The 21,496-nt window shown below is 37.9% G+C and overlaps 1 protein-coding gene across 2 annotated transcripts; it reads left to right on the top strand.

Moving 5' to 3' along the window:
• Positions 1 to 484: 484 nt before the first annotated feature.
• Positions 485 to 19,524, top strand: LOC124256886 (vesicle-associated membrane protein 4-like). Of its 2 annotated transcripts, XM_046690855.1 has the most exons (8): positions 485 to 836; positions 3,586 to 3,632; positions 5,525 to 5,575; positions 7,135 to 7,235; positions 8,158 to 8,195; positions 8,288 to 8,332; positions 8,508 to 8,577; positions 18,938 to 19,524. In XM_046690855.1, exons 1-6 carry the CDS (start codon positions 771 to 773, stop codon positions 8,330 to 8,332), a joined length of 348 nt encoding a protein of 115 aa, XP_046546811.1. In that variant the 5' UTR covers positions 485 to 770; the 3' UTR covers positions 8,508 to 8,577; positions 18,938 to 19,524. The 2 variants fall into 2 exon arrangements, with proteins under 2 accessions (XP_046546811.1, XP_046546812.1); XM_046690856.1 differs by lacking the exons at positions 8,158 to 8,195; positions 8,508 to 8,577; positions 18,938 to 19,524 and having other exon boundaries at positions 8,241 to 8,332.
• The last annotated feature ends 1,972 nt before the right edge of the window (positions 19,525 to 21,496 follow it).

Genomic DNA, 21,496 nt, shown 5'->3' with positions numbered 1-21,496 from the left:
AACTTTAAACTACCGCAATCGTTCATACAAACAGCATACCATTTCACTAACTACCACAATAACTGTGGATGGACATTGCACGAATATATTGTAATTTTATGTCCCTGATTAGTCTCTCGTACAGACCCTGAAGCAAATATATCCAAGAAAGCCCACGCAAGTCTAGTAAATGTGGCAGGTCTCAGGGCTCCTTTTCATTATATATTTTATTTTTACTATGAACTTTGTTTTCAGTAAAATATGATCATTTCAGAGACAAGTTGTTAGTCTAGTCCCTGATCAGTTGTATTTAATATTAAACCAAACACTCTTAAACTCGCACAGGGTCTTAACATCAAATTGCCAGCCCGTAGATTTTCTAACCATATCTGGGTTTTTAAAAATCATTGAACAGCGTGCGTGAGATCAGCATCAGATCACGCGTAATAGTGAAAGGGAGGCAATTATGCAAGGAGTTACCTCCCATTTGATAACTCTCCTAGAAGAAGGCTACTAAGTGAATGTGTCACGTTACGACGAAGGAAAATCTATACGAAAGGGATTTAGTTGTTTTATTGTGATTTGCTTCGTGATGGGATTCACAGTGATTGGTTAATCTGTTAACCAAGAAAGCTACTCACGATACATGGTCGACTGGTATGATGGTATCGGCTGATAACCTGTAACTTTTGTTGTAAACAACGTTGTTTTTATTTTTGTACTTCCTTGCCGAAGAAGGAAATTGCCTTTTTGACGACCGTGTGCATTTGATACCGCTTTTACACCTCAAGATGCCTCCCAAGTTTGCCAGAATACCAGACAGTTCGGACCTCAGATCAGCCCATGACGTTGAACGGGTACATGCTACACTGTTTGAGTGTTTTGGTGTTATGGTGTTCACGTGTGCTAATCCTGGGAAAACATGTATCCCCTAAACATATTTTGTTTTCGTTTCATTGGTATGGTTCAGTTGTGTATGTAGTAAAATGTATTTTAGGGGTGCAGAGTAACATGGTACTGTTAGCAAACAATGTTGACTTTGCGAACTTGTGACTAACCCATTGCTTGCATGTTTAACACTATATAACAGCCTATAAGGAAGTATTGTAAAGAACTAGGTTTCCCCTGGTACTAATAGTCAAAACATCTGTGCACAAACTCCACTTTTGTCCTCCGGAGAGTGCTAGTACTGCTACTAGCTTTCAACAATGATAATTTTGTGCAGTTTAACCTGGTTGTGTATTATTCAGAAGACATATATACAGTTATTAGTGCTGCTCTTCATTAACCACACAGAAACCTGATAACCATGGTTACCAAGACATAATCCTGACTAACAATGTATATTTGTGATGCACTTTAATGTTAATTAAAAATTTACATAAGCATGGTAAACATGTTAAATGCCTGAAGCGCAGTTATATATCCTTATGGACTGTAAAAAGTCTGTCTTACAGACCCTGAAACAAATATACCCAGTGCAGTCAATGAGGCAAGCTTCTATTACCACGTGTTTCACTGTCTGTCCAAATCTGCAGAATTCTGAAAATGATGACAGTCACTGGACTTCTTTATGTTGTTTTGTAAACATAATTAAGAAACATTTTTTCTGTAGAATATGTTCATTTCATTTCATAGACTAGATGTTAGTCTATGACTGTTACATCTACAGTATTTAAGTCAACTGCAACTTGGGCATTTGATTGTAGCAGATGGTTACCTTATCTGTCCGTTCTTAATCCTGTGAGCTTAATGATATACCAAAGGTACAGATAATCTGCATATCTGCTTACATTACGCAAATATTTATGTGAAAACTCAATTCCTATTAAGTCTGTTGTGTACAGTACACTTGAATTTTTGTAAATACTCAATAAATGTGATCTTACATGCATACACACAAAATGTCAAATCTTAGCTTGCGTACCTGTGTATAGATAAAATAACTGAGGTATATTGAGAGGTTTTATTTCAGGACATTAACTTGACAACTTGCAGTCTTTCTTATTGTTTCTCATATTACAGATCAAATATAAATAACAAACAATAACATTTAACCTTTATTATATTTTTAAAATTAATGGAACATGGCAAAATACCCATTTGAGTTTGAGTGAGGTGAGTACAAATTATTTGGTTACTCAAAGGAAACTTAGGATACCCAATTGAGATGAAGACAAGGGAGTACATAACTCAATGACCCAAAAAGTTATCTGTAGCTCTGTATATACAAGTCATTCAGTTTTCATAAATGTTGTTTAATCTATTTGCACACTTGATGGTTCCCAAGAAACATATACAACTTTTCATCTCCTGCCTTCATACAGACTAAGTTCTCAATTGATGTTACAAACATTATTTGTTTTCTGGGAGCAAATAAACTCACTCATGTATACAGACAGGCAATTATTCATTATTTGTTTTCTGGGAGCAAATAAATGTATCAAACAGCAGCATATTCTACTGCTGTAAAGTTTGTGATGCTAGAAATGACATAACTATTGACTTTCTGTCCCAAATTAACTGAAAACCTGCCTATTTCAGGCTTTCCTGCAAAGTGAACATAAGCTCATACTGTCAAGTTCCACCAACAGTGATAATTATTTACATTTACAATACAGTTTTACAAGATATTGTATAATAATATATAATAATACAGACAAGTGAAGTTTAATGGTTAAAGAAACTATATACTTAGTTATGTACTTAGAGTAGTAGTTTCCATATGGCAGATGATTTTAGTGTTATTGTCCAGAGGCCCAGATAAGCTGCGTATCTGGGTAAAATACGCATAGAAAATGTCCAATTACGCATTGAAAAAATAATTGTTGTGTACCAATTCAAACATTTAAAATGTTAGATACGCATAAAAGTTTTCAAACAAATGCGTACGGAATATATTTATAAAAATCGCTTGCGTAATGAAAAAGACATCGATTGCTATCAAGTTGTATTGTTAGTATAGGACAAGTGTTGTACTGTCAGTATAGGATGAGTGATTTTTTATGAAATCATTTCCATTATCTTTAAGTTGGTTTTGATTAGGTATGACATTAGTCAGAACATACCTGCTTAGTAAACTTACCAAATGACTTAATACTTAGGTGAGTAAAATGACTGAAATATGCACATATTTGAAAGCAGTGGGTAACGGAAAATGAAATACCCACTCAACATTCATAATACCCACTCCAAACAAAATACAGTTGGTACAGTACCCACATGAGCTAAATCTTATCTGGAGCTCTGATTGTCTGTGTGAAGTGATGAATATCATCATGGTCATTGTCAGTTGAATAATGCCACATGAAACTACTTCATTATGAAACATGTAACCATGGTAACCAACCATTAGCAGATGGAAGTAGTGTATATTTTGACACAAAAACATATTCCGATTGTTATGATTGGAAGGACATAAACTTGATTAAATGAAAAGGACTTTTCATCCTTCTTTCACACTTTTCTGTTACATGACATGATATGATGTATATCATCAGTTTATGTTGTATGATACAGTGTTATATAACCCTTCATGTCAGCATGACATTGTCATGATTGTACAGCTTGTATCGCGTAATACAAATCCTTTGTTGGTATTTTCAGCAAGGACTGCTCGATGGCGACGATTCTGATGAAGACTTCTTTCTCAGGTATTGTTTCTTATGTTTTCTTCAATGGTATCTAGGGGTGATGGGGTAGAGAAATGGTTAAAACATTCGCCCATCACGCCAGACACTCAGGCTGGTTTCCCCACATGTGGACAATATCTCAAGCCCATTGTGGTGTCTCCTGCCATGATGTTGCTGTAATATTTCTAAAAGTGGCATAAAACCTCACTCACTCACTCTATGGTATCAAGCATGTGGGACTCAAGCCTAAATACAGAAATTATACAACAGTGCTAGAACAAGGGCACCATTTATAGAACAATCTTTCCCCAGTGACTGTTGTACTCATACTTTAAACAGACATTAAAACTTGTTAACATGGACACGATGAAAGCACTGGGATTGCTTGGTAAAACATGACTGAGGGTTAACCAATATTGTCAGGGTTACTGAGACTAGGGAGCTCCTGAAAGGCAGATATTAGGGCCTACGTTGGCAGCTAACTTTCAGTTTTGTTAGTTTGTTGTTAGACATGTTTAATGTAGTGGTGTTCCGATTAATTGAAATAATCGAAGATTGGTCGCAGTGGCCAAACGACCAAGCAATCGATCCCATTTTCTCATAATCGAACACAAACGATTTTGGAACCGCTGTAATAGAGTTTGAAATACTTGATGATGGAACATATCTAGGACGTTGTCAAGGCCTGAAAACGTGTTTAATTCTTAGAAAACTCACCTCACTTTCTGAAAAGTCATGACTGAATTGAAGTATCTTGGAAGTTTATGTTACACTGGAACTGAATCATTTTCCACTGCATGTGAAATTTGCAGATGTAATTTGTGCAGTTTCTAAATAAGCAAAAACACAACAGAGAACCAAATAATTTTTCTTTATACTTATCTGCAACTACAACCTGAATAGGAAAATCTAAAATATGACGCTAACCAATTTTTGTTGATGATTGGTCATTGCTATTGAACCAATCATCAATTGTGAGATTTCAACCCATTCCCAGCACTAGTTTAATGCCATGGTCGGCAATATTCCAGCTATGTGACAATAAGCTGTAAATGTACAACTCTGAGATAATCAATCCGGTGATTAATATTATGAGCAGCGAACCATACTCTGAGTGTATGATGCCATAATCAGCTATGTCTAACTATCCATTCCATTTGATGGCCTCATGTGACTTGCTCAAACCTGGAACCACCACAGAGTGTGTAGGATGGTGGGTGTATCTCAGATACTGTGGACTGTGGCATCAATTATACACTGACTCACGGCGCTATCTTAGCATTATAACTTTACATCTTTCTTTCTTTAACAAAGTGTAACTACAGTCAATACTTACAGTGATAAGATTACTGTATTGATTATGTCTGTGACATTTATCTTCCCAGAGGCTGTATCTCATTGTTTTATATTCTGATGTGGTATGAATTTCCAAATAATAATTCTTTGTATCAGCAACCAGTCACATCTGCAGCTAGACCGCCTCCTTGGTGTAGTGGCTAGAGCGTCCGCCCGGAGAGCAGAAGGTTGCGATTCGATCCCCGACCGCGTCATACCAAAAGACGTTAAAATATGGTACTTTATGGTCCCTGCCTGGCGTTAGGCATTAATTGGTACAACAAGGACTGGTCAGCTCGGAGTCAGTATAATGTGTCTGAGTGGGGTATTCATGCTTCACTGCGGCATGGTATCTCAGTGGGCTAGCACTATAAAACCAGCTTAAGTCTGGGCTAGTACAAGCAGCCACACATACATACACACGCATGCACGTCGTCATATGAGCGAAATATTCTCAAGCACGACGTTTAACCCAATTTCACCTCACCTCACCTCACATCTGCAGCCAGCCAGCTATGCAGATGGACATTTTTGCAGTGTCATTCATTGATATCATTGTTATTGTTTTCATTCCTCAGGGGTCCCTCAGTGTGGACAAACAATCTCAGATCAGACCCGAAAGTATCTAGGTAAGTATATTGAGCAAGGTTTAGCAGGTTAGTCGTGTGCTTCATGAGAAATAATTTGATCATGTTTACCTGAAGTTTTTTCCATTTATGATTGTAGATGTACAAGGTTTTACAGCCTGGTATATATTGAACAATGTTGTACATCTTGGTTTTATATTGTACAATGCTGTACTTCCTGGTATATATTGTACAATGTTGTACAGTCTGGTTATATATTGTACAATGTTGTACAGCCTAATATATATTGTACAGTGTTGTACAGCCTGGTATATATTGTACAATGTTGTACAGCCTGGTATATATTGTACAATGTTCTACAGCCTGGTATATTTTGTTCAGTGTTGTAGACGACCGCCTCCATGGTGTAGTGGTTAGAATGTCCGCCCGGAGAGCAGAAGGTCTCTGGTTCAATCCACGACCGCGTCATACCAAAAGACGTTAAAATATGGTACTTGTTGGTCCCTGCCTGGCGCTCGGCATTAATGGGTACAACAAGGACTGGTCGGCTTGGAGTCAGTATAATGTGTCTGAGTGGGGTATTCATGCTTCACTGCGGCATGGTATCTCAGTGGGCTAGCACTATAAAGCCAGCTTAAGTCTGGGCTAGTACAAGCAGCCGCACATACACATACACACTCATGCACGTCGTCATATGAGCGAAATATTCTCAAGCATGACGTTAAACCGAATTTCACCTCACCTCAATGTTGTAGACCCAGGTAATATCAGGTATATGTTGTACAGTGTTGTACAGCCTAGTTTCATATTGTGCAATGTTATAGAGCCTGGTACATGTACAATGTTTTACAGCCTGGTCATATACTGTACAGTTTTATACAGCCAGTTTTTGTATTGTACAATGTTGTACAGCCTATTTTTATGTTGTACAGTGTTGCACAGCCTGGTATCTATTGTACAGTGTTGTACAGCCTGGTATCTATTGTACAGTGTTGTACAGCCTATATTTATGTTGTACAGTGTTGTACAGCCTGGTATCTATTGTACAGTGTTGTACAGCCTGGTATATATTGTACAGTGTTGTACAGCCTGGTATATATTGTACAGTGTTGTACAGCCTGGTATCTATTGTACAGTGTTGTACAGCCTGGTATATATTGTACAGTGTTGTACAGCCTGGTATATATTGTACAGTGTTGTACAGCCTGGTATATATTATACAATGTATGTACAGTGTTGTACAGCCTGGTATATATTGTACAGTGTTGTACATCCTGGTATATATTGTACAGTGTTGTACAGCCTGGTATATATTGTACAGTGTTGTACAGCCTATTTTTATGTTGTACAGTGTTGTACAGCCTGGTATCTATTGTACAGTGTTGTACAGCCTGGTATATATTGTACAATGTTGTACAGCCTGGTATATATTGTACAATGTTGTACAGCCTGGTATATATTGTACAATGTTGTACAGCCTGGTATATATTGTACAATGTTGTACAGCCTGGTATATATATATTGTATTGTACAATGTTGTACAATGCCTGCCTGGTATATATTGTACAATGTTGTACAGCCTGGTATATATATTGTTGCAGACTGCAGAACCAGGTGGATGATGTGGTGGATGTCATGAAGAACAATGTCAGCAAGGTTCTGGACCGTGGCGAGCGTCTCGATGACCTGCAGGATAAATCAGGTACGGATCTGTCAGCAGATTACAGGATAAATCAGGTACGGATCTGTCAGCAGATTACAGGATAAATCAGGTACGGATCTGTCAGCAGATTACAGGATAAATCAGGTATGGATCTGTCAGCAGATTACACTGCTTATTGTTATGACATGGTTACACAGATTCTACAACACCCATGACGTTGCAGTGTTGTTGCTATGACGTGTATAATAACCAAGAAATCAAACCAACGTCTGGTTCCAATAAGAAGGAAGTCATGGATAACTTTGACCAACAAACCCTCAGGTTACCATGGTTACATTACAGTCTCAGGTACTCATTGGTTCACTCAAGATCCATCTACCCACTCACCTACAAACTCACTTTCTTACTGTTATTAACCCATGAAGGTCCAGGTTAGAATGAACCTTCAGTAATCCATGCTTGTCGTAAGAGGCGACTAACGGGATCGGGTGGTCAGGCTCGCTGGCTTGGTTTACACATGTTTTCGGTTCCCAATTGTGCAGATTGATGCTCATGCTGTTGATCACTGGATTGTCTGGTCCAGATTCGATTATTTACAGACCGCCGCCCTATAGCTGGAATATTGCTGAGTGCGGCGTAAAACTAAACTCACTCACTCACTTACTGTTATTAAGGAACCCCAAAATGTGTTGCTAGAATTGAACTTAGTAAGAAAACTCTGACCATGCAGGTATGCCAAGTTTGTTGATGATGACAATCAACAATCAATTGATTGTTTATTTACAACCTGCCATCATATATCTGAGATGTTTCTAAGTGTGGCATTGAACAACTAGCAAGCAAACATTGACAGGTTAGCTGTAGCATTCAGGATCATTTGTGCAAGATTGTTTCACAACGCTAGACATGTCTTGAGAAACGTGCGGGCGAACAGACATTTACTTCCCCTTTCTGATTACAGACAGCCTTGCCAGCAACTCGGACATGTTCGATCCAGAGCCAAGACATTTACTTCCATGTGGTGGAAGAACTTTCTGATTACAGACAGCCTTGCCAGATAACTCGGACATGTTCCACGATCCTGGATGATCCCAAGGGTCTGCAGAGATCCATGTGGTGGAAGAACTGTCGGGTGAGTGATGTAGGGTACATTCCAGCTTCTGCATCTTAAATTGCTGCATGTACTTGGCAATACATTGATGTATTAAGATGCATAAAACATAGGTGTAACATGAGTGGAGAACAAACATTCAAGGTGCAGTACTGTGTGAATCATGAGTTTGAATACTGTTTTCTGATATTCCAGATGAGAGATAATCTTAGCATATCTGGAGATTATCGAGGATGGCATGTATCGTGGTTGTGCTGGCTGTCATCATAAGTAAGTAGCATGAGGTCCAAACTCTGGACAGGTAGATAATTCTTGTGATGGGTTAGCTGTCACATCTTAGGTCCAAACCTGACAGGGGATGTCTGGTTACAGAAGTACTTGTACCCATACTTGTACCAGGTGATGATGTCAGTTACAGTATTCACCCAGTACCCAGTACTTGTACCAAGTGATGATGTCAGTTACAGTATTCACCCAGTACCCAGTACTTGTACCAAGTGATGATGCTAGTTACAGTATTCACCCAGTACCCAGTACTTGTACCAAGTGATGATGTCAGTTACAGTATTCACCCAGTACCCAGTACTTGTACCAAGTGATGATGTCAGTTACAGTATTCACCCAGTACCCAGTATTTGTACCAAGTGATGATGTCAGTTACAGTATTCACGCAGTACCCAGTACTTGTAACAAGTGATGATGTCAGTTTAGTATTCACCCAGTACCCAGTACTTGTACCAAGTGATGATGTCAGTTACAGTATTCACCCAGTACCCAGTACTTGTACCAAGTGATGATGTCAGTTACAGTATTCACCCAGTACCCAGTACTTGTACCAAGTGATGATGTCAGTTACAGTATTCACCCAGTACTTGTACCAAGTGATGATGTCAGTTACAGTATTCACCCAGTACCCAGTACCCAGTACTTGTACCAATTGATGATGTCAGTTACAGTATCCACCCAGTACTTGTACCAAGTGATGATGTCAGTTACAGTATTCACCCAGTACCCAGTACTTGTACCAAGTGATGATGTCAATTACAGTATTCACCCAGTACCCAGTACTTGTACCAAGTGATGATGTCAGTTACAGTATTCACCCAGTACCCAGTACTTGTACCAAGTGATGATGTCAGTTAAACTATTCACCCAGTACCCAGTACTTGTACCAAGTGATGATGTCAGTTACAGTATTCACCCAGTACTTGTACCAAGTGATGATGTCAGTTACAGTATTCACCCAGTACCCAGTACTTGTACCAAGTGATGATGTCAGTTAACACTATTATTTTAAACAAAGCTCAAGTGCTGAAAATGACCTTACAAAATAGGCTTCATCGAAAATGGCGACATTTTTGACACAGTATGAAATCGCGATTCACAGCGTTATTTGCTGTATGTTTTGCAATGTGAAAATCGGATAATTACTGTGAGTATTGAATTTCAAAAATAACATATTTATGATCACTGATATCAGTTTTACATGATTTCGCTTAATTATAATTCTGAAGCGTTGCCGATGAATCTAGAATCGCTGGGATGTTTTCGAAAATGCACTTACACGAACACCGTGAGTGGCTTTCGCCATATTGGATAGTGTTTACAAAATCGTTTCGCGAAGGCCGGTATTGAGGCGCCTATTACATCCATGTATATTTCATATTCAGCTTGAAAAATGCATCACTAAATTCCCCATACATTTTAGAATCAATTTGAAACTGGTCTGTGTCACCAATAATAACTGTCTAGATAAAATGAGGCCGAAACATATTGGGTGTGAAAAGCGAGGCGGCTGTGCTTGAAAGACTGCGTTTGTGTGAAATGTAAACAAAGACAAATTCGATTTTACACTGCGGCATTTTCTGAATTTTTCAACATTCATCCGTCTATTCATTGCTTTGCAATGAAACCAATACCTTTAGAATATATACATGGAAAGAGTATGCGTAGCAAGAAATAGGAAATTATAAATAGATACAATGCAATGATTTGATAATTCATAAGAAATTGTCAAAGTTTCGTTGCAGCGTGGCGCCATGACTGGCAGCCAAATCCATGAGGCGCGACAAGCGGTAATTATCTGCATTTCTGTCCTTTTCTCTTTACGTATAGTGAAAGCTTGATAAAACATATAACAATACACAGATAGTCAGAATCATTCTGATTACTTACATCTCATATTTATGTACAAGCGATCCCTGAATCAGTGGAAGGGTCCTCGCAAAATCCTGTGTACCCTTGTCAGCAAAGCCGCCATTTTGTAAGAAATGGGTCAGCGTGTAGTGATGTCATCGTCAACATTGTTGTACATATTAGGCAATTTCTTTGAGGTGAAGGTCGGTTGAACAAGAGTAAACACAATCGCCATATCCTTCCGATTACACTGTCAGTATTATGATGTATATTTTGCGGATAGTTCGGATACTTTTCAGGAAACTGACTTCAGTATCTACATTTAGCCTTGTTCAATATCATATCATACATGCATATAGGGTTCTGGTGTTTTATTCTTTGAAAGTTTTGATTGTTTGAATCATATTTACATAAGAAATTGACATATTTATTGCAATACACCATATTTTAAACCTTTACACAAGTGTTAGAAGATCAAACGTAGCCATAACTGCAATTACTTTAGTTCCTATGATGTACAATATTCAATTTATTTGGACTAATATTGCAATTTCATATGAACAGGTTAATGAACGGTGATATAATTCAACCTTATATGCAAAACTGATAATATTCATGACAATGATTTATATATGGTATGAAATGTACATGCACACATATATGAAATGTACATGCACACATATTTAAAGGAATTGTCTTGTTCATTGCATAATTTTGTGTCGTTTTATAGACAAAAGAATGATGCATATTCATCGGCAAGGTGCGCGTTTGTTGGAAACGTTTTATGATTCTCTATCATTGTTTTCGATAATATATTCAATTCATATTCGATTAAATAATATTGTGAAGACAGGATATCAAACTCTAACTACTTATAGGAAAATTGTTGAAAAATATATATACCATCTCATGTGTTAATTGGGACAAATCTTATATCCATATTCTAATATATAGTTCCATATATAAAAGCTATCTTTATGCATCTTTCATTGCATCACATTGAAGAGAAATAGCTTCATAATCATAAACAAACAAAATTCTTATCCCAAACAAAATATTCGGGTGTTGTGAAATATTATTTCTATTTCACGTTAAATTGATGCCAAACAGGTGCGTGTTGGTCACAATAAGATACGCTGTCAAACTGTCTAATTGTTGATATATTCAGGACACTATTTAAATGGAAAAATCAGTCATTTTATGTTTTGTCTAAAGAGTGTTAAATTCTGACATAGAAGTCTAGACCTTTTATACAATGAATGGAAATTAAGTGAGATATATGCTAATCAGCATACCAGTGTCGTCGTTTTCCAACGTCATAAAATGCATAAAACAAGCGATGGCGTCAACTAAAATGTGGTATTATTTTCAGCAATTTACGTTACATTTGAAGATATGGCTAGTACTCTGGTAATAACGATGCAAAATTAGTCAAATTACATCTACACAAACAGGAGAATATGGGAATCTAAGAACTAACTTATATATCGGATAGGGCCATCCAAATGGCTATATCACGTGCTTTCACATGTAATACGTTGTCATCTTTTCTTATAAATTGTGAAACTACCAAAGAGCATCCGTTCACATTGGGGAACTTTGAATTGGAATAGTGAGGTTCACCATGAATATAAAATAACGAAAATATAGCGTCCGTATCCACAACACATTTTCTCCAAGTGATCTGAGTTACATTGACCTAGTGTTACGCATAACGGAGTTATGCCCCCTTATCATTATACGTTTATGACCTCTCTGTCGTCGTTTGACGTCATAGAAGAAAATACATATTTTTCCTTATCCTGACTCATGCTCTTTTTGCTTGTCTTCTTCTTCTTGCGAACATAGTGGAACACTTGTATCTCCCTAATTGAAGCTCCCTTCAATTTAAAATCACTAATTAGTATTCACCACGAGTTACCTCCTTTCCACAAAGCCAGCGAGGGCGAGGCCCACCCTACCCATGTGCCTCACTCTCTCCTTCTTAGCCCAGTGAGCTGATGAGCGCCTGTGTCTCCGACACACTATATCCTTTGATTTATATTTAGTTAGTTACCTCGCAATATAGACATCTATAGAGGTTTAGCTAGTATCCTTCAACGATTATATATTGATATTTAATTTCGTTTTTCTACAGTTTATTCCACGGGGGACGTGTTTGTTTCAGTGGATTACGTTGATGAAAATTCTGTACTATTGCAGATTACGTTTTTATGCTGCTGCTGATCCATGCTTTAATATGATGTGCGGCGGCCATGTTTATTATATTCACACTGCAGTTGCGGTACTAATTTATCCAATTCTACCTTTTATTAATATTTACTTTGGCGTTTGGCACGCACAAGCAGATAGGTCAGCGTATGCAGAGTCTAGTATGACTGATACACGGAACCCTAGCCAGTCTACTGCTGTTGGCCGACTCCCCTCCGTGTGGTGTTCCGCTAGAGTGGTGGAGAGGTGTGGGGCGTGATCCGCCATCTCAAGAAGCATCCTGCTTCCCCAGACATCCCATCGTCGCAGCAGAAGACTAGAGGTTTTTCTACTACATCTCAACAACCGGGACCGTTCCCATCGAAGTTTTGGGCCTGTATGATGATCAGCCGGTCATCATACGGTTGTACATCAAAGATTGACCGATGTCGGCACAGATCAGCATGCAGCCTGATGTACCAGCGCAGATATCGAATGATCGTCCTGAGGGTCCCATCATTACCAACACTCAGCGCCAGGCGTCGCGCACCCAGGGCAGCGTCGACCTCTGAGGGAAAATCGAAGTCTACTAGGACTTTCTCAACCGAGATTGTTCCAACCGATGACCTGGACCTCTCACGATGATCAGCTGATCATCATCCCCGGCATCGCAACACAAGAAGCGACCGGTGGCAGCTACAACGACATCAGCAGAGATCACCATGCAGCCTGATGCCTCTACACTGATGTCGGACGATTTTCCGGTGGACCTCCATTAACACCACCGCAGATAAAGCACCGGCGACCTCGTCGCAGACCATCCCAGAAGACATGATGCGACAAATTATGAACATCATGGAGGACCAATATCTCGCGGTAGCAGGGTCCGAACAGCCAGCGAAGGCTCCAGCGTGAACAACACCCCAGAGGCACCCCCGTCAGCGTGGCAGCCAGGGCGATGTCACCTTCGAAGGAAGTCACGGACCACCTTGGCGAAGGACCTAGATGTACAGCCTTAGCGAAGCGTTTTCAAAGCGGAAAGGACTCTAGATGTACAGCCTTCCGGCCGGAAAGAACTCTAGATGTACAGCCTTCGCGAAGGACCTTATGCGAAGGCAGGATAGATCATCACCTTATGCGGTTTCATCCCTAGATGTGGTTTCGGACCATCAGACATCACGGAAGCCTTGGCGAAGGTCATCATATCGTCGTTCCCGGACGGGACGAGAGGAAGCCGAAAGGCATCGCGAAAAGGACACCTGAATCAGATCATCATCATCTAGAAGGACATCGGGGGACTATACAAGAGCTTAGCGAAACTATCAGCGTTCCCCTCACAAGTCTCGAGAAGATCAACCCATGAGACAAGTTGATCATCGATATCAAGTATAAGAACTACAATGGCGTATATTGGTTCTGTTGAATCCATGACGAGGCGGTATGTTAAGCTGGCCTAAATAGATCTAGAGCGATCAATTAGACACTTATCACCAGACTTAGTAACACCGACTTCTGAATATGATAAGATGATCCATGCGGCCTACTTAGGCAAAGCGCCCGATCCCACATCCTGTTAAACACAGAGGCTGTTCCGCGAAGCAAGCGCTCATATATATATTTATATATATATATATATATACTAATCGGGCTTTGACTTCGACACCTTCGCGATAATGGCGCGAAGGCTAAGTGTAACTCAAGTCTACTTCACCCAGAAGATCTAGAAGGGATACCGAGAACTTAGCGAAGTCTCCGGCGTTCACCGAGGAAGTCTCCTCCAAGGTTTCCATATACTAGCCACTTTCGTCATATATAGCTACTTCGTCAGTCCGTTCAAGGCGTCGCATAAGTTGATTATCAACTGTATGCCAGATGCCGTCTATAAGCCCCTGGCGAAGATAATTGCTTAGGCTATTTACAACTACAGAACGTCGCTGTATTATTAGTCAGCGACATTTCATAGATCTTCACAGAAATCAACTATTCCGTTATAAATTGCTAATATACAATCCCGGACGGCGATACGATTATCTACATGCGCGTGACCATTACGCATATCTGCAGACAATTCAATATCGAAATTGAACAGCAGCCTTGTTACAGCGAGTATAACTCTTAATCGTCAAAGTTTCTGAGAAGAAATATGTACAACAAGTTCAACGTTAATTCTACAATTATGGCGATACATTCATGTATACAGTCTACAAGCTCACAACTTGCAAGTTGTTTATACCCATATATATAAGGAAGTGAATTATATTCAAAACTGAAATTATTTTTCACGACAACCAGGAAAATAACCTGCACAGCATAAAATTACAGAGCGAGATATTCGCCCGGAGGTTTCAGCGGTTACCATTAACCCTCGAAACACATTGGTCACTTTCGGATAACCGGGAAGCTACGGTGAAGACCGGCGTTTATGCTAATATCAAGCGGCGACAAGAATTTATTCAAGGTGGGTTTTTTCCGCTACACGGTGACATCACAGCTGGTATTTATACAGAATCAAAATGCCTTGTTCTGATTGGACCGCGAGGGACAACGACCTACACAGAGGTCGATCTCTGTTCACAGTTCAAGACTTACGTCACAAGTGACAACTACATATCAGTGAGCGAGCAAGCCCCTCATTACAGTCAGTTAACCTGAACATTCATGATTAGACTGCCTTTCTTCAAGTTAGAGACCTCCCTGTCAAGTTAAGGCGAGGGATGCGGCAGTCAGGCGATTTTACATAAAAGTTCAGCGAGGACAGACACACCTGGTTGTGCACCTACATCGTCAAGGACTTATGGCCAATTACCTAGACGAAAGATACAAGTGGATCTAAATCCACAGCGTTTCAGACTACAGCTGAATTTCATCAGCGACTAACACAACTAGATGGTTAGTAAACCTACTAAACTTCTGTTTGGAGAATAAAACGGAAATTTCAGCCCAACCTGGGGATATGAATATATGGTGCTCCAACACCTCACAAGTGAGGGTTTATGAACACGCCTGGATGACATACTTGGACCCCATGATACGATGATTCTATCAAGATGGCCAGCAAGAGCACTGTAAATTTATCTCCACCAAACCAAACAGGAGGGAAAATGCAACAGATTATTTCCTCTATCATCAACTTACGCTTAGAGTGAAGTCTCATGTACTATATCTCCATTTGGATCAGAACTGTCATACTACGTTGCATATGCGGATGGACCTATTCGACCCTCCATGAGCTTAATACTCATGATATTATAGCTTAACTTCTAGAATTGTTCTACACAAATGTGATTGAAATAATGGAGGGTTTATTTCTGAAAATCCGATATGGTGGTTGCAAACCATTATCTGAGAGATATCACCACCGAGGACGTCTCAGGTATACACCAATTCGATCCCATGGTCCTCGCACAACAGCTGACAGTTCCTCGGAGAAGATAAGTCAATCTAACAGATTTTTACTTATCTTATAACAATACTAAATAGCTTCATGCTATATATAATTTACTTAAGTTCCTTTTATCATCACAGTACTATGATTATTACATCATACAATATATAAGTTAACAACTCTACAGAGTTTGTTATTATATATATTTACCTTAAGTTATTCATATCTTAAGAGTAATACTATGGTTACATGATAAATGCATTAGCTAACAAACTCTACAGAGTTTTGGGCTATTTTATACATAGCTTAAGTTAATTAAGCTAACAAACTCTCTGGAGTTTTACTATTATTATATAGGTAACTTAAGCTAATTATACCTTAAGCATAGTACTATACTCATATTATTAAAACATATTGGCTAACAAACTCTAAGGAGTTTTGCTATTATATAGGTAGCAAGCTTATTCATATCTTAAAGCTTAGTACTATGTTTATATCATATAAGTAGATTAGCTAACAAACTCTAAAGAGTTTTTGCTATTTGGCTTAAGTATCATCATATTTCTAAGCAATATGGTTATATTATAACATGTATTAGCTAACAAACTCTACAGAGTTTTAGCTATTATATATGTAACTTAAGCTTATTCATATCTTAAGCATAGTACTATGTTTATATCATATAGGTATATTAGCTATCAAAAAACTCTAAAAGAGGGTTTTGCTATTATATATTTCGCTTAAGTTTCATCATATTTTAAGCTTTATGGTTACATTATAACATGTATTAGCTAACAAACTCTAATGGGAGTTCTTGCTATTATATATGTAGCTTAAGTTTTCCTTCATAAGCTCAATACTAGGTTTATATCATAGCTAACAAACTCTAAAGGGTTGTTTTAAGCTATTATACAATTAGCTTAAGTTTCATCATATCTTAAGCAGTATGTTTACATTATAAAGGTATTAGCTAACAAAACTCGTGAGTTTGTTATTATATATATATAGCTTAAGTTTCATCATAACTTAAGCTCAGTACTATGTTTTAACATAAAAGTATATTAGTTAATAAACTCTAAGGAGTTTATTTTTATATATACATTTAGCTTAAGTCTAATCTTATCTTAAGCTTAGTACTATGGTTACACTATAAAACATATTAGCTAATAAACTCTACAGAGTTTTTGGCTATTATATATGTAGCTTAAGTTAATAATATCTTAAGCACAATACTATACTCATATTGTAAAATATGTTAGCTAACAAACTCTCACGGGGTTTGCTATTATATATGTAGCTTAAGTTAATTATATCTTAAGCACACTCACTACTATACTCATATTGTAAAAATATATTAGCTAACAAAACCCTACAGAGTTTTGCTATATATATGTAGCTTAAGTTAATTATATCTTAAGCTCAGTGCTATACTAATATTATAATATATATTAGCTAACAAACTCTACAGAGTTTTTGGCTATTATATATGTAGCTTAAGTTAATTATAGCTTAAGCACAGTACTATACTCATATTATAAAATATATTAGCTAACAAACTCTACAGAGTTTGGCTATTATATATGTAGCTTAAGTTAATTATAGCTTAAGCACAGTACTATACTCATATTATAAAATATATTAGCTAACAAACTCTACAGAGTTTTGCTATTATATATATAGCTAAAGCTTATTCATATCTTAAGCTCAGCATTATATCTATATCATATAAGTATATTAACTAACAAACTCTAAAGAGTTTGCTATTATATAATTAGCTTAAGTTTAATCATATCTTAAGCTTAGTACTATGTTATATCTTAAAAGTATATTAGCTAACAAACTCTAAGGAGTTTATACTAGCATATTAACAAGCTTAAGTCTATTAGTCTTAAGCATTGTATTAATGTTATATATACTTTATCATAATAAGTACATGGTAATAACCTTTTATATGGCAGCTGATAAGTTAGCAGCAGGAATTCATCAGTTCAGTGCCTTTATGAAGTTCCCATAGGGTTATTACAATCATCACAGTTCAAATCACTAATTATTAAAATCCAAAGTATTAGTATTCCCACCTCCGTTCCAGTAGGATGCTACAAGCAAAAAGAGCATGAGTCAGGATAAGGAAAAATATGTAATTTTTGAGTAAAATTGATATTTTATACTTATCCTGACTCATGAGGTCAGCTCCTCCCATCCTCCCAAATAACACTTTGGTTCCCTGTAAATTCAAATGTTGGGCTCAGTATATGAGGAGAGAGTGAGGCACATGGGTAGAGGTGGCCCTAAGTTCAGCTTGTGGAAGGAGGTAACTTCGTCAGTGAATACTAATTAGTGATTTTAAATTGAAGGAGCTTCAATTAGGGAGATACAAGTGTTCCACTATGTTAGCAAGAAGAAGAAGACAAGCAAAAAGAGCATGAGTCAGGATAAGTATAAAATATCAATTTTACTCAAAAATTACATTTTGACATTTATTATTGAGAGTCATTTTTAATGTTGAGTATAACGTTATGCACAAGCACATAAACCCAATTCATATACACTTATGTCGTTCAGATATCAGGCTGTATTTTTAATATTCTACATTTCTGTGTAATTTTATAGCGATGCATTAGATCCAGGACCAGAGAGCAATTCTCGCACAACGTTCACTTTTCAAACTGTGTGAAAATGTGCGCCTGAAAAAAAACTCGGCAGCCAGGGGGTTAAACTATTCACCCAGTACCCAGTACTTGTACCAAGTGATGATGTCAGTTACAGTATTCACCCAGTACTTGTACCAAGTGATGATGTCGGTTACAGTACTTTCTTCTTACCCTACACTTGTCCCCATCTTCTTCTGTCATGCTTCTTTTATCTGTTTTCCAAGGATCTTTCAAACTGTTTTTAAGTCTATAATCTTGATATTTTCAGTTCCAATAATCATCAAATCTCAGCAATAACCACAGAAGCTCTGAGAATTGAGATGAAGTCGGCCTTTGCTTCCTGGATGCAAAGTACACCTTGATGGGAGTACACCATGGTGGTAGTACACCATGGTGGGAGTACAGTGTACACCTGAATGTGATGTTGTTCTAGGAAACAAGTAACATTTATGGGTTAGAAGCAAACAGAATGTCTTGTGGGTTGAAATCAGTTGAGGTTTAGATATACTATGTCATCTTTCTATGATCTGTGGAAATCACTCTGTGACTGGAAAAGGTTCCCTCTGGTTAGATATAACACATTGAATAGTTATATCTAAATAATGTTTCAAATTTGTAAATATATTTTTTCACCATAATGGGGCAATTGACTTGTACATTTATCATTAAATGACAAATATTTTTGCACTGGTCATAATAACAGAAACTTGATGTGCATATTTGCTTGTAAATATCTGCTTCACTGGTTAGAACAATCAACAAAGATCAACAATGAACTTGCTTCTACTCACAGTGGATTAGTAACTTGTGTGTGGTCAGTTGAGGGTGTTGAATTGTTCGTGTTAGTGTCATTTCTTGCTATAGTCCGTTTGGATCAAAAGCGGACTGATGAATTGCAATGTAAATAGAAAACTAATAAACATAAAATACTCAATGAAACGCTGATCATAATCAAAACATCATACCCACTCTGTGGTTTGTTTGCAGAGTTAATGTCCTAAAATTAAAAAAGTTGTTTAATAAACTATCATTAAAATTTTGACACAGTTCACTATTTGTTACGAGGGAGGGTGCAGAGAAAGGGACAGCCAGGTGTTAGAGAAGCACGTGCACAAGTGCCCACCAAGTTATTGATTCATTAACCTGTGCTGTGCCGTCTCCATCCTTTCTCGCACACCTGGCTGTCCCTTTCTCTGCACTCCTCCCTCATAACAAATAGTGAACTGTGTCAAAATTGTAATGATAGTTTGTTAAACAACTTTTTTATTTTTAGGACATAAACTCTGCAAAAACCTCACAGAGTTGGTCTGGCGTTTTGATTATGATCAAATATGTTTATTAGTTTTCGAGTTAGAATGCAATTCATAGTCCGCTTTTGAGCCAAACGGACTATAGTTGCACATTGATGTGTATCGGGGCTGTGAGGTTGGTTGTACCAATGTTAGCTATCTCATTTCAGGCTTGAAACACATTCATCCTTAGCGGTTATTGGGCTGAAAATGCTTAGTTCAGGTGTTGATGGTATTAAGCAAGACTAATCACGAAGAGAACAAAATAAGAACTAAATGTAGAACAAACTTTATGGATAACAACTTCTTTCATCCATAAAATTTGTTCTATATTGTACTTCCCAACTTATAAAAATGCCACTCAAAGATGAATTAAAGGAAGTGATGATGTTAATATATAATTGATGAAAGTTTGATAAACATGTTAATTTTAATGACCGAGTTGCTCAAGTGCTGATGTTATACGATTGGAGCATTCCATGTGTGTCCCCTCTTGACCTTCAGTTACTGTCATCACTGTGTTTCCGTGGTGATCCTGCCTCGGTACTGGACCTGCTTCCTTGTAGTCCTGTCCAGGGATGTATCCATTCACCAAACATTTGACATTTCAAGATACATTGTGTCCTGATACAGGTCATACAGAACGATCCCCTTTGAAATGTCACAACTGTGCTAAAGTGTAAGTACAGATATATATTAGAAAAGAACCCAAGACTAAAGAACAATTATATTTTTACTTCTGAAACATTTTGCGAGTTTATCCATCAACAAGATCCCAAATTGCTCTGGATTGTTTAACTATGAATATATTGTGTAAATCTGTAACTGACTGACTGAGTTTTGGTTTTACTCCACTTTTAGCAATATTCCAGCAACATCTGAAATGCGGGGACACCAGAAATGGGCTTCACACATTGTACCCATGTGGGGATTCGAACCCGGGTCTTCGGCGTGACGAGCCAACGCTTTAACCACTAGGCTTCCCCCCGGCCCTAAATAATCTGTAACTAGGGCATTGGGGTAGCCTTGTGGTTAAAGTGTTTGCTTGTCATGCTGTGATCCTGGTTCCATTCCCCACATGGGTACAATGTGTGAAGCCCATTTCTGGTGTCCTCCCCCGATTGCTGTAATATTGCTAGAAGTGTTGTAAATCCCAACTCAGTCACTCAAGATATGTAACTTTGGTGACCTATTTTTATTTTATGATTTGTTCAACATGGGTAGTGAACTACAGGTTGTGTTCCGACTTGCATTGTGCCATTACCTGGTGAATATTTAGCGGCATGATCATGATCGTGTCTAACCTGTTAAGACAATCAGGACCTAGTTGTACGAAGCGATCTTAGCTCTACAGCTGTCGTAAGTTATGTTAGAGTATGTGATTTATGATCAGCATTGCACTAAGATCGCTCAGTGCATGTGTATCTGAGTTGTATCTAAGTTGATAGGAAAACAGTGTCAACTTTCCAGAGTCATCAGAGTATCTTCTTCCCCGAAACTATTTTCAGTCCCACTGTTTTAACATGTCTGGGAGTTGT

Source organism: Haliotis rubra, unplaced genomic scaffold (genome assembly GCF_003918875.1).
Source record: "Haliotis rubra isolate DU_JTF1 unplaced genomic scaffold, ASM391887v1 Scf642, whole genome shotgun sequence".
NCBI lineage: Eukaryota > Metazoa > Mollusca > Gastropoda > Lepetellida > Haliotidae > Haliotis > Haliotis rubra.
Note: the sequence above shows the minus strand (reverse complement) of the source record. Positions and strands in the feature narration are given on the sequence as shown.

What these genes read in the sequence shown, in the direction of transcription:
- LOC124256886 (XM_046690855.1), top strand. Translation starts at nt 771, where the DNA reads ATGCCTCCCAAGTTTGCCAGAATACCAGACAGTTCGGACCTCAGATCA. An exon ending in GATGAAGACTTCTTTCTCAG is followed by an intron (nt 3,633 to 5,524) that starts GTATTGTTTCTT and finishes TTCATTCCTCAG; the next exon opens with GGGTCCCTCAGTGTGGACAA. An exon ending in TCAGACCCGAAAGTATCTAG is followed by an intron (nt 5,576 to 7,134) that starts GTAAGTATATTG and finishes ATATTGTTGCAG; the next exon opens with ACTGCAGAACCAGGTGGATG.